Raw genomic sequence first — 14,599 nt, forward strand, 5'->3', positions numbered from 1 at the left:
AAATGCTTGTTTTAAACTATATTCTATTAATAAATCTAAATGAAATAAGGTGTTGAATATTGCAAATGCATTTATCAATAGTTTACTCATCTTTGGATCACCTGCAGGTAAAGCTGAAGTACTGATGGTTTGATAGTCCCTAAATTATCCAGGTGTTCAGGGATGAAAGGAATATTATGCAGCAGAACACCTGAAACCTACAAAGATTTTATATTCAGAGTACTGTTGTAGAACAGTTTACATTTACTCAAAAGCCCTCTTAATAGCAACACCTGTCTGACTGCTTTTTAACCAGGTGGATTAGCCAATCACCAGGCAGAAACATGATGCATTAGGCATCTGCAGTACTGTAAATATGCAGGGAATTAAATGACATTAAGCATTAAAAAAACATTTATAAAACTCGATTTGATCTAAGGATTTTGATAAATTAAGGATAATTGATGTGAGACAAAAGAAGGATAACTGTAGCTTAAGTAATTACTCAAATGAGGATACACAGTGTGTCAGCCCTTCAAGTATCACATCAAGGACCATACAGAAGAACAACGTAGTGTCACCAGGTTGGACACATGTTCACAATGAATAAACAATAATGGATTAAAGGTAGCTTGTCCTATTTTTGTTGTTTTTTGCTCCAAATTCCGATTGTAAGATTAAATAAATTAATGTGAACACTTGAATGCATATATCACATCTAGTATCAATTGGTTACAGCTAGTGATGGTTATATAAAGATATTTGGGAATATTTTCTTGGAGGAATGAAGGCATCTATGTTCCAATTATGCAATCGTACTGAGGGCCTTTAGTCACCAGATATTAGTTAAAAAGACAAATAACAGTATCTCATGGACCAAAACCTCTCAGAAACATTTCTGAGACCTTGTTGGAGATCCATGTTAGAAACAAATCAGCTAGCTATGAAGGCAAAATGGAGTCAAGACCAGTACTGGCAAGATCTACCTAATAAAGCGTCCAAACAGTGAATTTCACCAAAACACTATTAATATGCACAGTAATTGTATCAAAAACTTTTGTTTGGAATATATTGTTTGTTTAGGATTATAATATTAATATCAATATATTCCGTGATTACCATCATGGAAGATAGTGACAAAAGAGAGTCAAAAAATATGCTTTATCACATGTAACATAAATATAGCATCATATGATTTATGAATGTAATACAGCTTTTTTGTTACCTACAAAGCATCATCCATACAATCTGAATTTAGTGTATATATATACAAAAAATGTAAATTACTTCACCCAGGTTCTGTTAAAATGCTAGCTATTTAGGTGAAGTGGAATATGTAAACAAATGTCCTACTAGTTACACACTTTAAAGGATAAACTTTTCTATTTCAGAGACTATAGATTACAGACTGTTTTAAAAGAATATATTATGTAAATATATTTGCTCTAAAAATCACATAATTTAAACTTTAGTTGGAAAGTGAATACATTGCATACAGATTCTAAAAGAAAACCACGCTAGAGGGAATTCTTAAAAAACGCTAGAGAATGTCTGGCAGTTCTCATTATCAAAAGCATGTTTTTCTGGAAAGCAGTGATTTTAAGGTCAACCAGCCTTTTATTTCTCCAAGAAATATTTTTGTGTTGTCCTGATGTTTTTCCCCTCTTGCAAATCATGTAGCATTCCAACCAGCTAAAGGTTTGTCATCAGACAACCCAACAGGTTATTCAGGATTTGCAAGCTCAACACTCTTCAGGTATAAATACTGCTCAGCAGGACTGCAGGGTTCACACAGTTTGAGTTTCTCTTTGGTTTGTTCATGATTCTCAGCTAAAGCTAAAGATGACCATAAAACACTTTAAGATTGAATATGACGCCATCAACAGCAGGAACATTTTTACCAACGGAGATACCATAAATGGACGGATCATCCTGGAGGCCTCAAAGAAAACAAAAATCCAGTCACTTGTTTTTATCGCTAAAGGGAAAGCTTTAGTTCGCTTAGTTAATTATTATGGGGACATCATCAGCAGGGAGGACGTGACTGATGATTATTTTCAGGACAAACTGAAATATTATCGAATCAAACAGGATATCGTGAAGGAAGGAGAACAAGATGGTGACGTATGATGTTAATTACCATTTCTAGTACTTAATATAAATGTATCTAATCAGAGCTGATAATAGTTATACAAAAGCTTTTTTTTTGTTCCAGGAAGGGAAGTCATTGAAAAAGGAAGGCATGTATTTCCTTTCAGCTTTAAGATACCAAACAGGTATTATCCCAGTATTAATGTAAAGTTAGTGCTCCTACTGTATATATTTTCAGAAAATAATTCCTATCTCTTTTTATTTAGCCGGAAAATACCTTCATCTTTCTCCTCAATCTTCGGGCAAATTGTTCATACGCTGAAGGCAGAGTTAAAACAGTCAAAGAAGCTTAGGAGAAAAGCTAAAACCCACTTCACATTTATGGGCACGGCAAGAGGCAGTAGACTCATGGTAAGAAAAAAAAAACAGAACTGCTGAAATATTGTCAAAGTTTCTGATCTAAGAAATAATTCTTGCGTACAATTTATATAAACCGTATGTTTTGCAATGCAATTTTAGGCCCGCCAACATGAAAGTGTGAACAAAAACATTGTTCTTGGCTCTGGAAAGGTTACAATGGATGTCCATACAAGGCGGAGTGGATACAAACAAGGTAAGTATTTGCTTTGTAAAAATAAATAAATGAATTACGGTTTACAAAGTATTAGTTCTCTAATTGTCCTTATGCTCTTTAAGATGTACGCATAATATTGTTAGATTGTGCACATTTAGGCACACCCTTTGCCTGACACACATAGCCCTGTCAAAAAAGCATCAATACAATGTGATGTTTTTTACAAGTTGTTATGCTACATTCGTAAACTACAGCTGGGACATTTTAGTAATTGTAACACAAAGCAGTACATTGTTGCCACATAAAAACAAATGACTCACCATTTTCAAAACATTCTACAAATAGACAGGGACAACTGTGGTGTGCATCTCAATTTATTGCTTTTAGAACCACCCTTTGCTATGATAACAGCTTGACATGTGGACTGTCTTTCAACACCAATATAAGTCAAATTTTCAATTAGATTTAGGTCTTAGCCATTCTGACTCATGGGTGTGCCTGAATTTAAACTATTTTTCTTAAGGGTGTTGGGATCCTCGGGCTTGATAGAGAACTTTACACAGTACAGATCTTTTTCTATTTCCCTAATCCAGCTGATGATGATGAGATGCATCCCCATAGCATGATGCTGCCACCACCCTATATCCCTGCATGCATCATGTTTTCTGGGTATTTAATATAAAATACGGTTTTGTGCGTAGACAAAAATGTCAGTTTTTATCTGATCCGACCAGAGCAGCACCTTCGATGTAGTCGTTCCTTCCTTAACATGGCTTTTCTTAAAAAGCAAAAGAAAACGCTAACTACGAGATTATAGGAGATCAAGGATATTAGCCTTCTTTTAAAATATGCTCTCCTGAACTGTCAGTTCGGATGGACGAGCATGTCTTGATATCTTGACAGTTGTGCCGAATTCTTTGAAGATTTCCGATGGTTAATCGAAAGGTGCTCTGTTACTGTAAATATTCAAAGCTCAGGGTTAGCTTCCTAAGCTAGACTTTCTCCACAGCTTTATCAATGAACAGTCTGCTGCGATCCTTGATCTTCATGATAATGTCTTCACTAATGTCCTCAACAGTGTTGGGAATCTTAAATTATTAATTATAGTTACTAGTTACTTCTCTAAAAAAGGAATTGAGTTAGTAACTCAGTTACTCCTCAATATAAGTATTTTTTTTACCAGCCAAAGAAACTATGAAGTTATGTTTTATGATCAAAAATGTTGAAGAATTTGAATAACTTCTTGTTACTGAAACTAGAGGTCCAGTTATGGAATATAAGGTGTTTGTTATTGATTAATGAATTAAATAATTAATTATAAGGTCTACACATCTGAAAACATTGAATACTTATTTTTGTATTTGTGGTTTGACAAGTGAGTTGTACTATAATTATGTAGATATAATGGTGTCTGTTTGTTTATAAGAAAAGAACATTAAGATCTTTTAGAACTTTTTATTTTTGCATATTGACAGCCTTTAAAAGGCTATACAATTGGTATGAAAGTGAAAAATATTACTTTTCAAGCAATTTAACAAAAATAAAATATTATTTTCAATAGAATTCCATAAAATAACAAACCCTTGCAGGATTCTATGATCCCATTATTTGTGTGAAAAAACATAAATCATGCAAACAAAATCAATGTAGCCCTGAAAGAGGTGATTTTGGGCAGCAGCTGTGAGTCAGTTCAGATGAAGCAAGGAGCTTCATAAGATTACAGCTTCTAACCGACGTTTATAAAGTCTTTGTTCCCTCACATAATGAGCAAATTATAGAAACATTTATCCTTTGACTTCAGCTGCGCTTTCTTTTTGGAAAACCGCTGTCATTAAATCAGTGGCTCTGTGCCATCGTCTCTCCTCTGTGTTTAAGACATTCTAAAGACCCATGAATATTATGGCTCCTCAGTCAGTCGGAGTCACGTAGGCCTCTATTTTAGCTCCCTTCCCTGCCTGCTGTATAAAACTCGCTCTACTTCAGGGAGAGCGTGTTTATAAAGAGTCACTTTGAATCATCAAGTTGTATTAACGCATTACGTTAGATTTCAGGCAATGTAACAGTAAGCAAAAAGTATTTTGATTATTTTTTCAATGAAAAAACAGCGCAGTTACTACCGCCATTATTTTGGTACTTCCAACACTTGTTCTCAATCAGGTCTTTGCACAAGAAAGGAAGTAGTTGGCATGGGTGGTTAGAACTAGAGGTGGACGGATCGATCCTAGTATTGATGATACTGATACCATTGCTGGTACTGATATTTAACAACACTTGTGTGAAAAGATCTATCCTTTGTTTTCCTCTAATGCATCGCTGACGGCTGCAGATTCACCAAAGTCTTACTGTCTGTGTCAAAGCACTCTGCTCATTGCCCTGCCCTCTCCTCACGTGGCTCACCTGTACCAGCCAAACAAGCAATAATTGCTCTAGAGCTAATTTTGTTTTAATAACTTAATGTTGGAACTGTAACTATGCAGACTTTTTTTTCATCACAATGTTTTTAATCACTGCTGCTTACTTTTATCAAGGCTGCACTTTGAAAAATGAAAAAGTCTAGAGAGCTGTACTAAACAAAATTTCTTTTTGTATACACGTATGTGTACAAAATGACAAAATAAAATCTGTTGAAGTCTAAGTCTAAGATTTTGTTTTAAATTGCTTTGAAACTTTGTTTTGTTAATTGTTCAATTCTAATAACGTAAAAATAACAAAAAACACAAAAAGATCAACAGGTTCAAGTATCGGTATCAGTACCAATGTCAGCGCTACTGACTTTTTAATTTACTTTGTGTTGGATCAATTCCAAAATTCCCAGTATCGCCCACCTCTAATGAGAATGCTACAGGGGATTGTGCGATGGCATCTACCAGATATGGACTTGCTTTATACTGCATAAGTCCAGAAAATGGCTAGACATATCGCATCAGATTGCGCTTTTTGGTCCATTGATATCATAAAAAATTCAGCTGCTTTACATCCATAACAATAAAAGAATAATACTAGTAAGGTACTCACAATTTTACATGATGCTAATCGCTTTCTCATGGTATCTAACAAGAAACTTTGAGTTACTTGATTTAAAAAGTTTTTTAAGGGATACAAATAAAGAGAAATAAAATAGAAATTTGCACCACACTTTTAATATGTTCTAAATTTTTTACTGGCCCATAATTCCTCTCTACATCTATTTTGTTGTTATAGCTTTTTGGTGTGTCAGGCTGGAGACTGACTACTTGTATATCTCTTTATTGTACAGGTGAGGTCCTCCGGGTCAAAGTTGAAATTCAGAATCTCTCAAGTCGTTCAGTCAAAGCCAAATTTGTACTGTATGAGATAAAGACCTTCTTTGGCCCAAACCGAGGCAAAATTCAGAAACATGAAATACAGAAGGAAAAGTCAGATGCTATTGAATCGCAATCTGGCCAAACCACTGTGATAAAGGAAATGATCATCCCTCGAGAGCTTTCCCCATCCATTTTGAACTGCTCCCTCATCAGGCTAGAGTACATGCTAAAGGTAAGGTTCACCTTGTTGGCAAATGCTGTTATTTGTAGTCTATGTATAATTCAGCATAAGATTAATTTAGATGGCATGGTAATCTTAATTCTATAATGTTAAAAATAGTAAAAACTATCTTGAATGTAGATCGAAAATGCAGGCATTTCAAAAAATGTCCATCAGGGGAAAATGAAAAAGATACGCTAATGATCCTTTTACAAACATAAGCTTGATAGGTTTGAATTGCATATCTTTTGTTTTATTTATTATTTATTTGTTCATTTTTTACAACTTCTCTTATTTGCTTAGGCTGGTACCTCATAACATTCTATTCCAAAAAAAATTTTGGAGATATTTTCACATCAGTTTTATCATGTAATGTAGAAGCAAATGCAACAGAATGTAAAGTTCAACAACCAAATATTGCACAACCAAAAACACAGGAAACACCAGGGAAAACACACATGAGGAGTAAGGTATGACGAGGAACCAGCAATAAACAACTGCAGAGGAGGTGTATATAGGGGGAACACAAAAAATATTGGACTAATGAGCTAATGTGGAGCAGGAGTAGATAGAAGTAACTAGAAGGGATCTTGGGGAAAGGAGACAAGCAAAAGGGGGCAACTCAGGTTGAGTAACTCAAAAGAATGCAACACAGCTTAAATATAATATATATAATATATATATAATATATATATATATATAAAATGGAAAATAAACCAAAGAACAAAACAGAAGGACATAGATAACTGAAAACTCAAAGTCCAAAAGGGACGAACCATAACATATTTGTCTAAACTGCTAGTGAACTGTGCCTTCATCACTTGGGCATTGCTGCATAACAATAAACTGCCAACTTGGAGACATAACAAACTAACACCCTGAGAAGATATTTAAAAGAGTTGTACAAAAAGACCAGTCTGCCTGTAATTTATCAGAGTCGTGAATGACCACATAACTATATATTATTCACATATTAGGATGGTAGACTTCTTGTTATCGTCCTAATATTTAGCTTCCTTCACAGAATCCCTGTCAGGTACAATTTGAGACTGCTGGGCCAAGAATGTTAATTCTCCGAGTTGGAAGAACCATGTTTGCAAAATGACAAAAAAATGAATGTGAATGTGAATAGATAATTGTGCTTACATTTATATGCATTATACTTCTATTTATAATGCATTATACTTAACTATATTTGTCTCTCTCTCTCTCTATCATTAAATTTTATATTTTATCATGGCAGGTATATCTGGAAATCCCATGTGAGACAGACTTGGTTGTCAAACTCCCTATTGTCATCATTCCTGAGCTGTCGAGGGAGGGGAGTACATCTGGTTGTTCTAGATCTCAAACATTTGCAAGTCGAAACCAGCCAGCCTGGATGTCACAATCAATGGAACCCCCACCTTCCTATGAAGAATCTGCTATGTACCCCTTATATCCCTTTGGAGATTTATGATCTTAATTGTAAATTCCTCCTCTAATGGTAGCCTTTAGTATGTCACACCAGCAGTAGCTGCACTGGTATTTTTCCTCATTATACTGTAGTTCATTCACTGGTCAAATGTAGCTGCAAGTACTACCTCAAATTCAATGCACTCACCATCAGTGAACTTGGCGATTAATTTAATAAATTAGCTAGATAAAATGACTTCATTGAGAGCATAACAGCTAATACAAAAATCCTAAACCATGTAATTAAAAAAAGGCTACATGATGGACTAGGGATGAGTACAGATTGGAGGCCTACTGTACTTCCTTCTCCCCGGATTTATGCAATTAGAAGACATTGACAATTAGAGATCATTTTTCCAAACCATGATAAATGGCCTGTACTTGTGTATTGCTTCACACAACAATCATTCACTGTTTCACACACAAATGATGGATGACACAATGACTGAGATGGACAGAGTTGGGGTTTGAATGGATAACCCGCCAGGTACAGGACAAACTCCAAACCTGTGAGCCACTGCTGCCAAACTGTTGGAAGAATTTGATTGTCCTTAATTTTTCAATGAAAAAAAGAAATCTTCTTATTTAGAAGTCCTGATTTTGTGGATTATCCTGATTCTTTTCTTGGACATTGTGTCTCCTAAAATCAGAATTTTGTGCTAAACTAGAGTGAGATGTTTAAAAAATCCTGTTAGTTTGTATATCCCACACTGCAAAAAAAAAAAAAAGAAATCTAATTAAAATAAGTGCATTTGTTCTTGAATTGAGGAGGTAAGTGAGACACTTTGCCAATGGAACAAGGCAATTTACATTTAAATAATAAAAAAAAGAATTGCATTGTCTTATTTCAAGTGCTTATTACCTCATTGTCTTATTTTAACAGTAAAAATACTCATTCCATTGGCAAATCATGTTTACCTACTGAAATTAAAAGCAAATACACTTAATTTAAGAAATGTTTACTTATTTTTAGATTGTTTTTGCAGTGTTTGTATTGTTTCCGACATTGAAATGAATAGAAACATGTTTAGAATTTCTATGACTTTTTGAGTATAGTTGTTTGACCAATTAAGCATGACTGACAGACTGTTTGCTTGCTTAAGGTCAGGTAATGAGAGCTTTGGAAATATTTTCCCAAACTGGTTATACAAGGTACCATTTTTTCATCATCTGCACACAATAAGTTAGGTGACAACACTGCTAGAATGACCCAGATGATACGAGTCCCAGTATCTGACTTCCGTCTCTGCATGGTTTCACAGCACCCTCCTACTTGTATACTCTAACGGGCCCCATATTGTCTCCTCCTGATGAGTCAATAAATGAAAATTTTTTCACATTTTTAATTCAAACTGGAAGCAGATACCAGAAGTTCAGAGAACTTCCTGGGATAACAGTGGAGCAGGAAGGTTGATCCCACTCTGCTCCTCTTTGCACAGCAGTGGGACTTATCAATGCTGTTCTCATCATATTCATAAAAGCCCAATATCTGCCTAAATCTTTATATATTAAAGTGAAGCTTTTTATAGGAGTGAGTCACTCAATGTTTGATTCTGCAAAAATGTTAACTTAAACAAAAGTTTGATTATAGATCTGGCTGATTCAACCTTTCTGTAGAATCGAGCCACCTAACTGTTTGACAACTGTCAGATTTTTGTTTCTTTTTTAAATGTCATGAAAATGGTTTAATTTAGTTCCATCTTATTGATGTCATCTTCCTTGGACTGTGGTAATGCAGCATTTTTAGAATGGCTGTCTAATTTTCTCTGTTTTTTTGTACATAGCACATCAGGTCCTCCTTAAACATAATCAAGAAGTGAGACAAATGGTATGACAGCTGGCCTCTACTTGCTTCTTAAAATGAATATCACATTAATACTCTCTCATCACTTTTGAATCACCAATTTAGACTGTCATTTGCTCTGAGTAGAGCCCTACACCTTGATTTAGTGATAGTAAAGCTCCTATTGTTTTACATTTTAATTGTAGTTGATCCGTTAAACAGTTGTGTTGATCTTACCCGTTATGCTTTACTCTGTTTTAAATTAACAACATATTTTATGGTGAATCACCATGTGACTTAATTTGTGTTATTTCAAATGTGTTTTTATATCTGTTGTTAATTTGTGATGTTTGATAGTTTCCACTGTTTTTTTTTTTGTTTTTTGTCTTACCTTCTGTAAAAAGCTATTGAATTTGAAATGATTGTTTATTAACTGGTACATTATACCAATTGCTTTACAAAAAAGAATAAAAATTTAACTTGCACACATAAAGTACAACATCCCTGTATACTCAGTTAAACTAATGCCTTTGGCCTCCCTGATAGAGTTACCTATGTGAAAATGACACCAACAGGTTTGATTACGTGATCTGTTCAGACAAAGAACCCAGTTCTCTAGTCTACTACTCTGGTCTTACCGGCATCTTTGTTCATCAAAGTGAGGCATCATCCCAATTCTAACTTCCAAGACTTCGGCACAATGCTTTTATGTGAATAGATTTTTAATCAGAAGCTTGATTGGCTGTTTGTCTTATCATGACTGTGAAGCATTTCTCAGTGGAGTACGACAGGGGGAATGAGCAAGGAACCTACTCCCCAGGTGATATTCTTTCTGGGAAAGTGACAGTGGTAACCAGCAAAGAGATCAAAGTGCAGAGTTTTTTGGTCAGAGCTAAAGGAAAAGCTAAAGTGACTTGGTATGAGCAGGAAGGACAAACCTCAGTGGCTTACTGCAACAAGAAGAAATACTTCTATTTTGAGCATATAATTCTTCAAGACAAAAAAAAGGGAGATGGTAAGTTTATTTTGCCATTTGGTTTCTGAGATGAGTGTTATTCATTTTATTTTTTTTATAATTTTTCATGACTAATAAGTTGATAAACTTTCACCTAGTGTAAGATTATTCTCTGTTTTGAGGTTCAGAAATCATAGGCCCTGGGATAAAGGTTTTTCCATTCAGCTTTGTGATTCCAAGCAGGTAGAGTTGTTCTCAGATATTTACTAACTAAAATATGATGATTGAGATAAAATACTTTGCCTTTGGGTTCTCCCTTTACAGAGACATGCCTTCATCTTATAAAGGTAAATGGGGTGAGATCACGTATAGTTTGAGAGCTCATTTGACTCAGTCAATTTGGTTGGTACACAAAACCAAGACTGAGTTTCCCTTTCTGACCAAGTCAGAGTTCCCCTTTGCCTCCAAATCAGAAATGATAATCATTGGGCTGAAGGTGAGAAATTATTTAGCTTAGCTTCATTTCTGTAGATGTCTAAAAGATTTAGATTTCTCTCTTGTGTTTATATGGTATGATAGGAGCAACAGCACGCAACCAGGATTTCATTTTGTGGCTCTGGGAAGGTTGCTATGAATGTTACCTCTGAAAAAATGGGCTTAAAGCAAGGTAAGTAGATTTAACACATACATTTTCATAAGTATCTACAAAGAGAAACAGTCCTGAACATGTACACAAAAATCCTGGAAAATACATACAAAGACAGAAAATATCTAAAACATGGAAGTATCTAGATAGTATTGTAGTGTAGTAGTGGTAATTACTGTTAAAAGTGTAGAGTGCTATTTGATGAAGGGATTTCTCCTTGCAAAGGTGTCATATATGAATTACATGATGTGAACACAACATACTGATGGCATTGGATAGAGACATACTTCTATTTTTTAATGACCAATAGGGCCATAATTAAAGGTATAGTGGAGGATTTTCACCCAAAAAATGCACATGCACAATTAATTAACCGCTCCCGAGAGGGAACGCCCATTAAAATCGTAGGAAAGCGGCTGTTCCAACGTTGCATTTCCAAATTCTCCCGAGTGGTGCCCGACCTTAAATGGGTCAATAAAAATGTGATTGATCGTTTATCAAGGGGGCGGGATTGCTGTGGAGGAAGGTTTGCAAGCATGCTTGATTGTAGCCGGTTTCTCGGAAGCATCTTGCTAACCAGTTAGCAACTTAGTGGTAGCAGGTTCCCAATGGGAAATTACATTGGGATCAAGTAGCATTAAATTGGTGACTTAGAAACGACACAGTCAAGGAACGCTTTGGACAGCAGAAACATGCCGGAGGTCGTGGATGAGTCTCCTCTGTCATACATTTTTATTTAGAGGAGGAAAGCGCGGACAAAGATGTTATGGAAGAGGACGCCAGGGCGGCAGAAGCTTGGTTTGATGTAGAAGGCTTACAGCCGTACATGTTTGAACCATTGCCTCGCAATGCTGCCAGTTCTATTAATTCTACGCCTGCCGAAGACATAGACATCCATCCCCGTGAACACTGGGACGCAACTCAATGGTAAAGTAAATGATTCGTATTTCTTATTTCCGTTGCGTATATTAGCTGTGATATATGAATCAAGATGCTATGACCGAAAAAATTTCATTGACAAATGACAGTTGATATATGATTGACCGAAATTAAGTGTACAATCTCACGTATAACCAACTGGCCTGCATAAGATAACGGAAAAAAATAGATATAGATTTTAAGACAGGATTTTCTTTTAGATAGAAATGTTCTAACTTTTGGGACAATATGGTCTGATAAAGATTACATTTATATACATGTTTAATCCAGAATGATTTAAAATTTAAATATGACTTCCCTACAACTTTAAGTGTGAGAGCATGCATGTGTCCATTTCTTCTCGTGCACGTGCTTAAAAGTTGCTGTTTGCATCGTTCATACAAGCTTACTTTCCAAAAGAAGAGTTGCAATTTTTCCACTATGACAGGCTCACCACTGGTGACACATCACCAGAAGGATTGACAATTAGGAGGACCACCTATTTTAATGATACACCCGGAAAAAGAACATCCTCCGCTATACCTTTAAGAAAGAGATAAGAAACCAATAAACTGGTGTTGAATACATTCTCATCACAAAATGTATTACAGAGGAGTCAAATGAATCATAATAAAGGTTTCCTATGAGCCTTTGATCAATTTTAGAGAGCTGTAGAGAGAGCTTAATATGGAGGTACAGTTGTTCAATGAAATAAGTAATGCACCCAGAAATGTTAAGACTGTTACTGGGAACTATTGGTCTTGATTATAAAAATCATTCCAATAGTCTGTCCCTACACTGGATTTTTTTCTTCAGCATATTGAACAGATTTTTGCAAATAAATTTCTTTATGAGTGGATTACATGGTTTGTTTCTAACATCCGGTTGAATTTCAGGTAAATATCCTCATTAGTTAAACATTTATCTGAGTAATGCTCAGTGTTTCTGCATGTCTGTTTTTCAAATAAATTTGTTTGCATCTTCCTGACTGAAAAAAGGTGAGGCAATGGGAGTCTCTGTGGAAGTAATCAATGACTCGGCACGCTCTGTAACACCTAAGTTCTACCTTTGTGAGAAGCAGACCTTTGTGGCACAGTCAAAGAGGAAAACACAAACAAAGGACATCTTGTTCGGGATAGGAGACGCAGTTCCTGCCGAGAGCAGTCAGACTGTAACCAAAGTGTTGATTATCCCTCCATATCTTCCTGCTACCTTCTTCAACTGCAGCTTGATGAATCTTGAGTACAAAATCAAGGTACTGTAATTAGACTTGTTAGGCGATAAATATAGACAGCTGTACAAGTTCCTTGTTATTCTACCATTTTAATATCATTTTAATCTCATTTTAACACCATTTTAATTTCTTTATTTTTATAACTCAATAAAAGGCTTGGTTCATAAATGTATTTATTTTACTAACTGAAGGTTTTTTAAGTGCTGGAATCATGAAAAGAGCTCAACAAACAGAGTGTGTGATGGGAAAGAGAGAGTAAATAGGAGGGGTTGAAAGCCTCATGGCTCATCAAGGGAAGAGTTTCATATTACACCACAACCTGTTCCATCATGCCATCTACCCCAACAGATTTGCATCTGAGCTCTCACAACACAATTGTTCATTAGGCAGAGAAAAAAGCATTGCATACATTACTGCCCATTGTCATATTAATAGGTCAGTTTATCAAAGTATTATTAGAATGTTTGTAATTTTTTTTTTATTCTTTCGCCAACAGGTCATCCTTAATGTCCCTTTGCGGAGAGACTCAGAAATTAAACTTCCTCTGGTCATCCTGCAGAGTTCGCCAGCACCTCTTCCCCAAAAAACCAGGAGACCTATCTGTTTCAGGACACTTCCTGGTTAAAAGGACAGTTCTGAGAAAGGAAGATGGATATAATGGTATTAATGCAAGTCGGTGTTATTTTAAATTAATTGATAAAAGTAGCTACAGTGATCACTTTTAAAGTTGGGTCTATGTTAAAGTAACTTCTGATGGTGGTAAAACATTATTCAGTATATACTGTACATGTCCACTAGATGGCAGTGTCAGCAACTTTTGAGTAATGGCATATTTAATTTGAATGTTTTTGTGTACATAGGTGCATTATTGTATAGTGAAATGTAGTGAATCAAAGTAAGACTTGAGATCAAATGTATGAGATAATCCAGTTTTACTTGGGAAGAAGATATTGACACATTTTTAAAATTTAGTTGTGCAGAACAACTATAGCTTAAAAAAAATATAGAAATAAAAAAAAACACACACACTTTGAGGATAATTTAACCACAAAACCGAAAATGTCTACCTCTTGAAATAGTTTTTTTTTATTAAATAAATTGATCATATAAAAAAGACTGGGTATGTCCAGTGCCCCTTTGTCTGTATATTTATGTGCTTGTTTCTTGTGACTGAGAGGATCAGAATACAATTCTGGTATAATATTATTGTAGAGCAGTTGGTCCTTTAAAGAGCTAACATTCACGGCTCAGTTAAGTAAATCTGTCAAAAAAGTACAAATCTTTACTGTATGGTTTTGCAAGAATGATTGCTGAAAGGTAGGCATGAAAATCCATATTTAAGGTTCATCCAATACACCTAACTTTGAGTTTACGTACTAAATACAGAATGCTATAACAAAAGGAAAACTAACACAACATCCCCACTATAAAACATTGATGTGGCAGCTTTACACTATGAT

The 14,599-nt window shown here is 35.2% G+C and overlaps 2 protein-coding genes across 2 annotated transcripts; both read left to right on the forward strand.

The window, feature by feature from the left end:
• Positions 1–1,775: 1,775 nt before the first annotated feature.
• On the forward strand, positions 1,776–8,328 carry LOC107084535 (arrestin domain-containing protein 3-like). The gene is made up of 6 exons (XM_015374422.1): positions 1,776–2,098; positions 2,195–2,255; positions 2,337–2,481; positions 2,590–2,683; positions 5,901–6,160; positions 7,392–8,328. The coding sequence occupies exons 1-6, from the start codon at positions 1,822–1,824 to the stop codon at positions 7,605–7,607; spliced, it is 1,053 nt and encodes a 350-aa protein (XP_015229908.1). The 5' UTR covers positions 1,776–1,821; the 3' UTR covers positions 7,608–8,328.
• A 1,702-nt stretch (positions 8,329–10,030) lies between these two features.
• On the forward strand, positions 10,031–14,198 carry LOC107084542 (arrestin domain-containing protein 3-like). The gene is made up of 6 exons (XM_015374429.1): positions 10,031–10,401; positions 10,524–10,584; positions 10,666–10,837; positions 10,921–11,008; positions 12,904–13,160; positions 13,636–14,198. Exons 1-6 carry the CDS (start codon positions 10,143–10,145, stop codon positions 13,762–13,764), a joined length of 966 nt encoding a protein of 321 aa, XP_015229915.1. The 5' UTR covers positions 10,031–10,142; the 3' UTR covers positions 13,765–14,198.
• Positions 14,199–14,599: the final 401 nt, after the last annotated feature.

Source organism: Cyprinodon variegatus, unplaced genomic scaffold, assembly GCF_000732505.1.
Source record: "Cyprinodon variegatus isolate N-32 unplaced genomic scaffold, C_variegatus-1.0 Scaffold103, whole genome shotgun sequence".
Taxonomy (NCBI): Eukaryota; Metazoa; Chordata; class Actinopteri; order Cyprinodontiformes; family Cyprinodontidae; genus Cyprinodon; species Cyprinodon variegatus.

Bases quoted from the DNA above. Each gene is read 5' to 3' on its own strand.
- LOC107084535 (XM_015374422.1), top strand. From the start codon at position 1,822: ATGACCATAAAACACTTTAAGATTGAATATGACGCCATCAACAGCAGG. The intron at 2,256-2,336 runs GTATTATCCCAG...CTTTTTATTTAG, and splicing joins AGCTTTAAGATACCAAACAG to CCGGAAAATACCTTCATCTT. The intron at 2,684-5,900 runs GTAAGTATTTGC...TTTATTGTACAG, and splicing joins GCGGAGTGGATACAAACAAG to GTGAGGTCCTCCGGGTCAAA.
- LOC107084542 (XM_015374429.1), top strand. From the start codon at position 10,143: ATGACTGTGAAGCATTTCTCAGTGGAGTACGACAGGGGGAATGAGCAA. The intron at 10,838-10,920 runs GTGAGAAATTAT...ATGGTATGATAG, and splicing joins TGATAATCATTGGGCTGAAG to GAGCAACAGCACGCAACCAG. The intron at 11,009-12,903 runs GTAAGTAGATTT...GACTGAAAAAAG, and splicing joins AAAAATGGGCTTAAAGCAAG to GTGAGGCAATGGGAGTCTCT.